Source organism: Rhipicephalus sanguineus, chromosome 7 (genome assembly GCF_013339695.2).
Source record: "Rhipicephalus sanguineus isolate Rsan-2018 chromosome 7, BIME_Rsan_1.4, whole genome shotgun sequence".
NCBI lineage: Eukaryota > Metazoa > Arthropoda > Arachnida > Ixodida > Ixodidae > Rhipicephalus > Rhipicephalus sanguineus.
The window spans coordinates 153995140-154007120 of NC_051182.1; the positions used below are offsets into that span (position 1 = coordinate 153995140).

The 11981-nt window shown below is 42.6% G+C and overlaps 1 protein-coding gene across 1 annotated transcript; it reads right to left on the reverse strand.

The window, feature by feature from the left end:
- Positions 1-712: 712 nt before the first annotated feature.
- LOC119400303 (uncharacterized) lies at positions 713-4827 on the reverse strand. Its single transcript, XM_037667324.2, has 2 exons — positions 4496-4827; positions 713-2043 (listed from the first exon to the last, which is right to left on the reverse strand). The coding sequence occupies exons 1-2, from the start codon at positions 4677-4679 to the stop codon at positions 1667-1669; spliced, it is 561 nt and encodes a 186-aa protein (XP_037523252.1). The 5' UTR covers positions 4680-4827; the 3' UTR covers positions 713-1666.
- Between the last annotated feature and the right edge of the window lie 7154 nt (positions 4828-11981).

The window sequence follows — 11981 nt, forward strand, 5'->3', positions numbered from 1 at the left end:
AAATGCGAAAAAGCAGCGAATGCAGACGCCACATCTTCGCGTTTCTTTCCATCCCTACTGTATGCGTGCATGTCGCGGAAATTAAGTTTTGTAGAGAATATTTGAAACCAGGAAAAGCTTGAAGACTGCACGCATAATATGAAAACAAAAGGTTTTGCATTTTATTTTATTATATATACAGAAAACATCAAGCTGCTAGTTATTTTACATTATATAAGGAAACACAAGTATTTTGCAATTTATTTTTATTTATAGCCGTAATTTGAAAGAGCTAATCTATATTCGAGACCGTTTGATGTTTGCTCAGCGTATCTGACATTCAAACAATTCTAGGTTTGGCTGAAACTTCGTTAAGGGCATACCAATAAATGTACATTCACGCCTGCCCATTGTTTATATTGCTGATGCACTTTCTCAAGCAAGTGGTTTCGTATTAGTCATTGCGGTTGTTCGGATTGCTGTCTTACGCTTTGAGTTTATAGCCAAGTTGCAACTTTGCGTCTTCACGCATATTTTTCAAATCCCCATCACCCATGCCTATTCTCGTGAATAGAAACAGTGACAGGTTGTACGAATGAGGTCAACCAGCTTTCCCGAGGGGCTCTCTTTGTGAACTTTGATCCAGAGGCAATTTCCGGAATAATTCCTAACCTGGTCAGTACAAGCAGCCAATCGGACCAGTTCTCACAAATATATATCGAAAGACTTCAAAAACGGTCGAATTTATAGACATTTATTTACAGAACAAAAAAGCACAGAAGCACGTTGTGCAAATGCTATGCATGCAAACATTTTAACTTCAGCCGTTTCGTCGAAGAATGGCTGCATAAAACACGATGCTTCTTTCGAAATTTTCGGAATTATTAAGCGAGCGTTTCGGTCGGCAGGCCCTTCAGAAGCTGGAAAACGATGCTCCTGTTCTCGTTGCTCATTATTTGTGAGAAATCCTGCAAGGGGCATTAAGTGTCACGAAAGAGCAAATTGTGATGCCCCCATTTGTATAGCAAAGCTAGAAGGAAATCTAAATAAATTTCAATAAAAGTGTTAGCTGGCGAACAGTCCTTCCTGGTCCTAGTCCTGGTTCCAGACAAGTCGAATTTTTCTTTCCAAAAAATCCGCGTTCATTTCTTTGCAGTTTCGTGCCACAAACGGGCGGTTTACAAATTGATTCTTTCGTGTCTCGTTGTTGTGCTAACTGTTGCTCAACGATGGCATGTAGAAACACAGACGCTCGGCGCTGTTGGTAGCGCAAAGTAACAAATGTCAAATGCTGAAACAAGATCGACAAAGAAGGAGCGACGCATATTTTAAAGAAACTTTTGCCAAAAGTTAACCCGTGCAGTGCCCTGTCTGGCTGGGTAAAATTACGAGAAGAAAGACTCTCCAGCCATGTTTAGTTTTCATAATAACTGATCCAACGTTTCGTGGCCAATTCGGTCTCTTCTTCAAGGGCTGTCTCAGAGTTAACCCGTAAAGAAGAGGCCGAATTGGCCTCGAAGCCTTGGGTAAATTTTATTAAATTTTAAAACTATACTTTCCCGGAGAGTCTTCCTTCTTGTTGCTAGTGGGTATGTACAAAGTTTGCTCGAATTCGCAGCATTATGAAGCTTAGTGTGTCTGCACAGTAGTGCTACACAATGTAGTTCTTAAGAACGAAAATACGGCATCACCACGGCATCAATCGCTTTACGGCGAACGGATTGCGGTAGTACGGATACGCGAGGTACGGGTCAAAAGTTGTCGGATGTTCCCGGCCGCCGAACCGACCCGTCCATCTTGGATAGGTCTGGCCGTAAAGAGCCGGATAGCCGAAAGCACCGTAAGCGAGTGCACCAGCCCAGGGACCGTGGTATCCTCCGAAGCCACGCAGACCGTAGTGCCTGCCACGCCAACGAGAACGAATGTCTCCGTAGTCGATTCCGTATCGACTTACACGGGACCGACCGCCGTAGCGCGGGAAGCCGTAATCGCCGCCAAAGTGAGTTCCGTGAGGAACGCCTTCCATGGCTCTGGGAATGTTGACTACGTCGTACGTTTCATCTCCTGGAAAGACGAAATAATAAAAGCAAATGATTGGGCTAGGAATAAGCAAGGAAGGCGGGCTTCATAGTAAAGAAATGTGACACTGTAAAATATTTTCGGAGCATTTTCAAAGAGTGCAGGAAAGTACCGAGTGCGAAGAAAGTTGAGACAGGGGCGGATGGCCTTGAAGTAATTGTGCAGAGCTCAACACGCTTGTCTAGAACGCTTGAGCGGCGCGCTCCGGGTGACACAGGCGACTTCTACCGACTACGCCTGGTTTACGTTAGCCTACATCTAATCGCGCGTCATTGGTGGAAGCGCATGCGTAAATGTTGCCTACGTGGTCATGTGCGTACGTGTAAATGTGGTCACAAAATATTGAACGCAAAATATTGAACGCAAGCTTTCGACTACCCAAAACCATATTCAACTTCCCGCGTTCAAACACCAGAAAAAAAAGTTACATTAAGTGAAATCTTGCTCCCTAACAGAATGTTTACGGTCAACGATTGTTAGAATTCTTTGGAGCAGAGTATAAAAGTATTTATTCTTTCTTATTCTTGAGACGGAAAGGCGCACTTCAGGTTGATGAAAGCACCGCAGGGCTGATGATGAAAGTGCCGAGAATGTGAAACCTGATGGTAGGAAGGCACGATGAGAGCTGACGGTGGTAAACAGCTCCACTAACGTGAAACCTCGGGAGGTGCGAAGCACCGGTGTTTCCCATAGCCAACGTACAGTCCAGTGTTCCAGTGCGACTGCAGCGCCTGAACGCAACGCCTAGTGGATAAAGAGAGCAAGAGGATAAAAAGAGCTCTGTACTTATAAATCCGACGGACATTTCTTAGACTGGATCTATATCTTTAGACTGGTGTGCTTTATATCTGACTTGGGCGTCATGAGTCGGGAAGCGTCGTTCAACAAAGACCTGGCGGGTCCTAAAAAACAGAGGTAACATTCCAAATGAATTAAATAAGATGCTAAATATCAAAGATCCTCTTAAAAATGATTCGAACCAGCGCCCGCGGCGTTACTAAAGGGCATCGTTCCTTGGGGTCACACCAGCCGAAGTGACGCGTGGGACAATCTGCTTGACATGTGTCTAAGCAAGGAGAGTGTCCAGTGAGTCATTGGTGACGAGTGACACTATCAAAATCACATTTATATCGAATAAACCTCAGTATTTAGTTCAGCACTGGTCCTGTGTGTGCGTGTTATGTCCTCGCCTTTCACGTTGATTAACTTTGCAAGATGTCGCACCAACGTGCCTAAACAAATCACTCCTTTGCCAATGAAGGCGCGTGCGCGGGACCTCAAACCCGTGAATCTGTAAATCCAGAGCTTAAGGACCTCCTTTGCTTAACCCTTTGACACGCCATGTACCGAATTGTGTACATCACTTGTGTTTGTTAGTTGTATCGACTAGTGGCTAAGAGCGAGCCAGATACATTCAGCTTGGGATGAATTGAGCCTCCTGCGTAATAAATTTGTCTTCATTTAACTTCATTTTGCAGCGCACTGTTGCATACGATTACTTTGCTGAAGGCATAACCACGTTCGACGAGTCGTTCAATATGCCGCTTCCGGCGAGCCACCGTCTAATGTATAACTTTTCTTTGCTCAAAATTGACATAACCGAAAATGAATTCGCGCTGTATTTCTAGCTTGAGATTTCATTCTACTTATGCAAAAACAAGGCATGAATGACTTCAGAATAAATAGATATTTAATTACAATTTAATTGGGATAATTACTATAACACATAAATTAGCGTATCATGACATTATCCTTGTTGCAGTAGAATATCGGGTGCCTTGAAAAAACCTTGACGCATTTACAGACAATTCTTCATAGGTGACGTCTAAAAGGGTTAAGGGCAAAGTGGGGTGGGCAGTTTTGTTCTAGGCGAAGCGGTTGCCGAACCAACATTTGTGTTTGTGCTTGTTGTGTGTCTGTAATTGTTCTCGTGTTTTACGTGCCGAAAACATTCTAGAATCGAGGTATCATTGTGAAGCGCGTCGTAGTTGGGGACTCCGGGTTAATTTTGACCTCCTGGGTTTCTTTAATAACGTGCACCATAATCGAAGTGAACGGTGTTCTTGCATTTCAGCCCCATCTAAATGCAGCCCACCCGACGTAACATGCATGTAACTAACAAGGCGTGGGTGTGGGCGGTTTGTATGCATATATATAGTGAAGCATGCATTATTGATTAAGAGGAATCATCGTTATTTTCTTGTGCTGATGGCTGATAAACGTTATTATTATTATTATTATTATTATTATTATTATTATTATATTATTATTATTATTATTATTATTATTATTATTATTATTATTATTACAGAGGTAGCAGTGCACATAGAAAAAGCTGCGAATATGGCAGAAAGCATGTGTCATAACCAGTAATAAAACAGCAAATCCACTCAAAGAAAGTCAACACGAACGATATTTCGTGGGACGTATTTCTTACCGTCATCTTGGTAGACGCCGTTACCGTCATTCACGACTTCCTGCTGTCCTGCGGAAGACGATAAACCGGGGTAGCCTTGTAAGCCAGCCCACGGGTTTACCGAAGGAAACGCGCCCTGCGAGTTCCACAACGGCTGAGCTAGGGCTATGGGCAGTGCCAGCAACAAAATGTGCCTTGCTGCCATGGTGACGAGCCGGTAATGCCGGCGCCGACTGATTGACAAGAAACAGTAGGCGCATAGATTGCGTGTGCTCTATAAATTCATGCGGAACTCGCGCAATGCGCGAGAGCTTGCGTAGTCTCGAAAGTTCGTATCACGCATTACCTCTCCATTTCCCTCTCTCTCTCTCTCAGCAGCTGCTCCAATTGTGGCGGTCGCACGTGGATACACAATAGGTTTAAGTTCGTATTATAAACGGCACTGACAGGTCATTCCTCAACGTCTCAGTTGAGATAGTTGTCCTGAAGTCATTCTCGTGTCAAACTAGCCGGACATAGAGCTGATCTTGCTAACGTAGATGAAAGGCATACGGCAAGGACACGAGGAGCCCTAAATTAAGTCACATAGTATAAAAGACTGAGAATGGCATGATTTATTCTCGAAAGCCTACCTGCAGTCGAGAAGGCCAATAAGCCTTTTTCGCAATGCAACGGCGCGTGCGACCCTCTCCCAGTGGAAAAGTCTCGAAACGTCCTTTCATATCGTAGGCTTTCAATATAGCGATACCAGTCGTCCCGTCCCCTACCAAAACTATGCCAAAACGCCAGAGGGCCGCACAGGAAAATGTGAAAGGCGGATCAGGACGCATGACGCCCAGTGAAGTGGCGATTGCCTTTCACAGAGTACAAAAACAGTTATCTATGAACGGCCTTGCCGCAATTCTCGAGCCAGGTAAATGTTTCCCGGCTATTGCGACTCATATTACATTTTGATAAAGTTAACCTTCATTTGTAAGGCGAACTTTGAGTCATACATTGCACGACACGAACTAAATTCGACGAATTGTAACGGTTCCGCGGCATACATTTCGTCGACGATGCTTGAAAGGCAAAACACGGTATTGAAAAACAAAAAAAAAATGGAAAGAATTTTGGAGCTTCTTGTGGCATATCGTTCGCATATTTGTTAAGGTGGGCCAAACACGTGCGTTTTTTTTTATTGTGTAAGTTCGCGTTCCTTTTAGCAGCGGGAGGTCTAAGAAAGGTATAAAGTTTGCAGGTAATACATAATGGAAGGATTCTTTTGTAACGATTACTCACATATTGCGCTTTTAGGGCTCAGGTATATTCAGGGAAAGCGTCGCAAAAGCAAGCGAACAGTTGTTCTGCAGTGCGCGGTAAAAGTTCGCAGATAAGACTGCATTTATTTCGCGCACCCGTGAACATAGTCCATGATTCAAGCGTGCCAGAACGATGTTCACACACACTCTCGAATCAGATACCAGATCTCTTAGATCTCTACGTATCTACCATCGGAGATAAGTAGACCGAGATACCATCTAGGGTAGGGCGGGGCAAAATGCGACAAAAATTTGAAAACTAGCGAATATTTTATTTTATTTCACTCGCTACCATGAAATGCCAATATAGGAACTTCCTTTTGGGTACAAGGTATGTGCTACATAAATATGGCCATGTTGCGACTCAACGGTTGGTTGCGACTGCTCAAAAGGTTATTTTAAAAGAAACAAAAAATACACCAGATGTCTCATTTTGCACCAACCTGCGGGCAAAACGAGACGCTGCTTGAGGCAAAACGAGACAGTGTGAAAAAATTTTATCCTTTCAGTTCTTGCAGTAGAAGCTCTTCAAATTCACTCCGTGGGCCCACACGCAGTCTTCATGAGCCCAGTCTTTGCACTCCACGCATTGAATCCAAACAGAACCCCGACGTTGTGTTGCTCCGAAACTCCTTAAAAGCATTCAGCTGCATTTTTCATGTCGTTTTTCTCCCAGGAAACTCTAGATGATATTCTCTTGTACGTCCGTACCATCCTAAACAAAAAATAGTATATATAATGAGCGTAAATAAATGTTTCACCTAATAAGACACCTATCTGAAGGCAATTCAATGCCTTTTTGTCGCGTTTTGCCCCTCTCACATGTCCGAATTAAAAAAAAAAATTGCCCTCTGACCCACGACACCAAATGAACTAAACTTTTGCTGGAATGTAGCTAGTAGTATAAAGTAACAACATAAATAGCTTACGTTGTTGTACTGACGCCGGAGTAGCTTCATGCACGGATCCGAAAATTTGGCCGAGCAGAATTTCGCCCGTTTTTAGCGGGCTCACGAACCCACTGACATCAGCCGCGCAATTTTTCCCGCGCGAACGCTGTGAGCAATCATCACTTTTACCCAAAAAACGTCGAAAACTACCGGCACCTATCGCTGAAATAGAGAAACAAAGAAACGGTACTTTTTGTATCAGCTGTAGAGGGCGGCAAAGTAAAAATGTCGCGTTTTGCCCCGCGCTCATTTTGCCCCGCCTTACCTATATCTTTAAGTAAGGCATTATGCAAATAAAAACTGGGCCCCACGTTTTCCTGCCTTGTTTTCTAGGCATGTTTACATAACGTACTTTTTTGCCATTGATAAAGTCAGTACCTGAACAATACTACGTTTTTTTTCAATTCTTGATTTCGGTAAGTGCATAGACTTGTACAATCTTTCCGTTCAGTGGTTGTGTTCTGCTTTGTGGCTGCTGCTGACATGTAAAAATGGCGAGGCCCGTCACGCTTTGTAAAATTCGCTGCTTTTTTCTTGGCATCCCCAGTTTGTCTGTACAGAATGAAACATTGGTTGGTTGGTTGGTTGATTAATTGATTGATCGATTGAAGTTATGCACGTGCCATCTATCTCACGTGTTCATCCTTGTGTATGTTCAGCCAATGAACGCAATGAATGAATGTGTATGTCCATTGCAATGGCGCCGGCGTTTATTGGTATTGAATGGGAATGACAAGAAGTAGGCAAGGAAGATACAGGTTTTTATTCTTTTTTTTTTCATTCCACGGGTATTGTAGCGGCGTTCTCAACGGTATTCCGCTGGCTTTTTGTTTTCACACATGGTGTTTTCCAAGCCTGTCTTAACAACATACTTCACATCTTCGATTCAACGTGTAGCCTACGGCTGAAGCTTGAATTCTGGCATGGTGTACGGATGTGGGATACCGGTGTACATCGTCTTCCTCGGCCTGCCTCGGCGATTCCTGTAGTCGATTCCGTACCTACTGAGCGGGCTGGCACCACCATACTTCGGGGCAGCGTAGGTGTCCGTCTCGTCAGAGGTGGTCTTGTAATTTGCTTTCTTTTCAGATTTTCTAGCTGGCTCATGCGTAAGATAGGCGAAAAAAATAACCAGAATGCGAGAATAAGTGACTCTTCAACATCATGTGTCCAAAATAAAAAAATACAGGAAAAATAATCAAAATGCGAGAATCATCGACTCTTCAACATCATGTGTCCAAAATGGAAAAATAGGCGAAAAATAATGAGAATGCGATAATAAGCGACTTTTCAACATAATGCGTCCAAAAAAAAAAAAAAAAAAAAACAGGCGAGAAATGATTAGAATGCGAGGATAAGCGACTTTTCAGCGTAATGTGTCCAAAATAAAAAATAGACGAAAAATAATCAGAATGCGAGAATAAGCGACTCTTCAACATCGTGTGTCCAAAATGAAAAAATAGGGGAAAAATAATCACAATGCGAGAATCATCGACTCTTCAACATCGTGTGTCCAAAATGAAAACGTAGGCGAAAAATAATGAGAATGCGATAATAAGCGACTTTTCAACATAATGCGTCCAAAAAAAAAAAAAAAACAGGCGAGAAATGATTAGAATGCGAGAATAAGCGACTTTTCAGCGTAATGTGTCCAAAATAAAAAATAGACGAAAAATAATCAGAATGCGAGAATAGCGACTCTTCAACATCATGTGTCCAAAATAAAAAAATACAGGAAAAATAATCAAAATGCGAGAATCATCGACTCTTCAACATCGTGTGTCCAAAATGGAAAAGTAGGCGAAAAATAATGAGAATGCGATAATAAGCGACTTTTCAACATAATGCGTCCAAAATAAAAAAAAAACAGGCGAGAAATGATTAGAATGCGAGAATAAGCGACTTTTCAGCGTAATGTGTCCAAAATAAAAAATGGACGAAAAATAATCAGAATGCGAGAATAAGCGACTCTTCAACATCGTGTGGCCAAAATAAAAAATAGGGGAAAAATAATCACAATGCGAAGAATCACGATCTTCAAATCGTGTGTCAAATGCAAAAGTAGGCGAAAATATGAGACTATAGACTTTTGTGTCCAAATGAAAACGTAGGCGAAAAATAATGAGAATGCGATAATAAGCGACTATTCCACATAATGTGTCCAAAATAAAAAATAGACGAAAAATAATCAAATGCGAGGAAATAAGCGACTAAGTTAAAAGCACATACATAGTGCCAAAATAAAAAAAAAAATAGGGGAAAAAAATGAAATAATAGGAGAAATCAATTCGACTTCAACACTCGTGTGTCCAAAATGAAAAAGTAGGCGAAAAATAATGAGAATGCGATAATAAGCGACTTTTCAACATAATGTGTCCAAAATAAAAAAAGACGAAAAGTAATCAGAATGCGAGAATAAGCGACTCTTCAACATCGTGTGGTCAAATAAAAAAAATAGGGGAAAAATAATCACAATGCGAGATTTATCAACTCTTCAACATCGTGTGTCCAAAATGAAAAAGTGGGCGAAAAATAATGAGAATCAGAGAATAAGCGACTTTTCAACATAACGTGTCCAAAATACAATCCCGGGCCTGAGTGTCCGAGAAACGACCACATGATCATGAAGCAGAGCATATTGCAGTAAACGATAATTCCAAAGGCTAATGTAGCAATATTACGGTACATTGAGAGTCATGAATTTTCGTATCGAGTGCTAATAAGGTCAGCCTTATAAGCAGTACAGTTACCTGAGTAAGATTGCCATACATGATTTCTGATGAATCCTAAAGAATACCTTAATGACTAAAGACAATGGCTGACGATTGCCATACACAAATATGTGAACAGCTGCCGTGGCGGCTAAGTAGTTAAGGTGCTTGGCTGCCGACGCGAAAGACGCGGGTTCGATCCCGGTCACGGCGGTCGCAGTTAGATGGAGGCAAAATGCTTGTGACTCGTGTACTGTGCACGGTACAGAACCCCCAGGTGGGCGAAATTACCCGGAGCCCTCCACTCCAACGTTTCTCATAGCCTTAGTCTTTTGGGACGTCAAACCCCGTAAAAAAAAAAAAAAACCCAAACCAAACAAATATGTGACCGAATTGCCCCCGCATGCCTACAGTTTTGCATGGTGACAGGATCGCACAGACCATTGTTTTTTTTTAAAGCTCGCAAAGGTACTACCCTCAGAATTGTGTTGACGTGCATGATAAAACAATTGCGATGAGATGAATGGTAACGACAGTGCTAAACTAAACAAGCTAGAAATATTATGACAGCTTGTTGTCGAGGCTAGCATACAGGTTAAGTTATCTCGTTGCGATTATTCTGTCATTTTGTTCCATAAAAAAGCAGAATATCGATCACGTGCGCACTCATTCATATTATGAGATTTGTTTTTTACTGACGGGATATTTCTGCGTCGACCTTCACGGACTTTAGATACGTTTTTGTACAGCTGCGCTTGCAGCATTTCCGGGTATTTTTCGCTTTAATTTAGGTACATGACGGTATCAGAGGAAAACACCGTTGCAATGGGCACGGAAAGAATGAAATCTAGAACCTTGTTGACAATGACCGATGGAGGCTGGTGGAACTTCCAGTGTTTTGCCGATACTGCTACAAAAATATATAAAACGTCGAAGTCAGCTTCTGCGTAGCTCAAGCCTCATGCTATGTGGCAACTATCATGACACTGTGAATAAAGTTACAGAACATCGGCCATCAGCACCGTATTCGGTGGCCTGGCGGTGGAATCTCCAGGCACCTCTAGAATCAACTTGCGTTTTGAGATGTGTATAAGGATGTTATTCGAAGAATCTGAGCCTTTTGAGTAACTCAGCTTGCATGGAAATCCGTCGAGTCCCCTCAAGAGAGCTGAAAAATTAGATTTCCTTTCTTTGGACAAAGAAACCTATAAAAGCGACGGAATAACGTCACGTCTAAACTTGAATAGTGTTAGTGAGCGCGGGTGTGGATGAAATGAACGGCTTCAAAATAATAGTTATTGGTTATTTAGTTAATACGTACGGTTGTGCGGTCTAAGTGACGACATCACGAAGGCCATACATTAACACAAACATTGCAACCTTAAATTATGTGTGTTTGTCATATTACAAGGTATTGAAGTCACAACCCAATGAATCTAACAGATAATAAGGCCAAGGAAAACATAGCGGAAATGAATTGTAGTTTAACGGTAGTGTATTAATTACTAAGTAAATTGAAATGAATGAAAGTCGACAAAAAATCATCAACCCTTTAGGCGTAATTCTTGGTAGTGTTAGTCAGCCACTGCTCCTAGCCAAGGACATTCATAACGAGCACCTCGTCCATACAGACTTAATGCCTCAGGTTTGCATCTGGGAGTTTATCAGTCAGCCAGCCGCCTCGTGCAAAAGATCACGTCCCAGGTCGCGTCCTTTGGCAAAAAAAAAAAAAAAAAGTGTTCCACAATCGCCCCCTGGGCTATGAGCGGCACTGAATACTCCCAGGGATCATATGCCAGAAATACCAAATTATATGGACGAGGAAGCGTCTTCCGTCATAGCTCAAATTGTATAGCATCGGACGCGTAATTCTGAGGTTGTAGGTTTGGATCCCACTGAGGAAAGGGCGATTTTTCGTCCACGTTAACTTCTTTCATTGTAGGTCGTAATCACTAGAGTACAGTTTAAAAACAGCAGTGCTATGCTTTCGTTGGCTCAATTATCTGTTGGCTTCACTGGTTCCCTTCGTAGTAAGAGTCGTCTAAGGTTTGGTATGATCTCCATCGCGGAGCCGTTCTTTTGGAGTGCAAAAACTTGTGGAAATTCCCCAACAGAGAGGCACTGCGGCCCTTCGTCAATTTTTACCTTCGGCGCAGTTGTGTGACGCGAGCTGCAGGCGCGTCCTCTCACATAAGGATGAGAGCCTGTGTACGCATGTACAGTGAAGACACGAGATAAAGATCGAACAGGCTGTGCCTTCGGCACGCGACAGTGAGTCAGCTATTCGTGGTGAACTCGTAATGACCACCTGTGCAGGCGCCGTTTTCTTTGTTCCTACATGAAATGGAGTGAACAGCGACGAGCTTTTATGCAATATGCAGATCCAACGCATTGTGGGAATGAATTTGATGCGAAGCAGCCAGCGAGTAGCAGCCTGCGCCGCATTTCTTGGCTTTCAGCTTAGGAGGTTGATCGACGCCTTCGCGTGAATTGAGCAGCTGCGTGCATAGCGTGCTGCTTACTAGGCACATGTAAAGGGGTACCT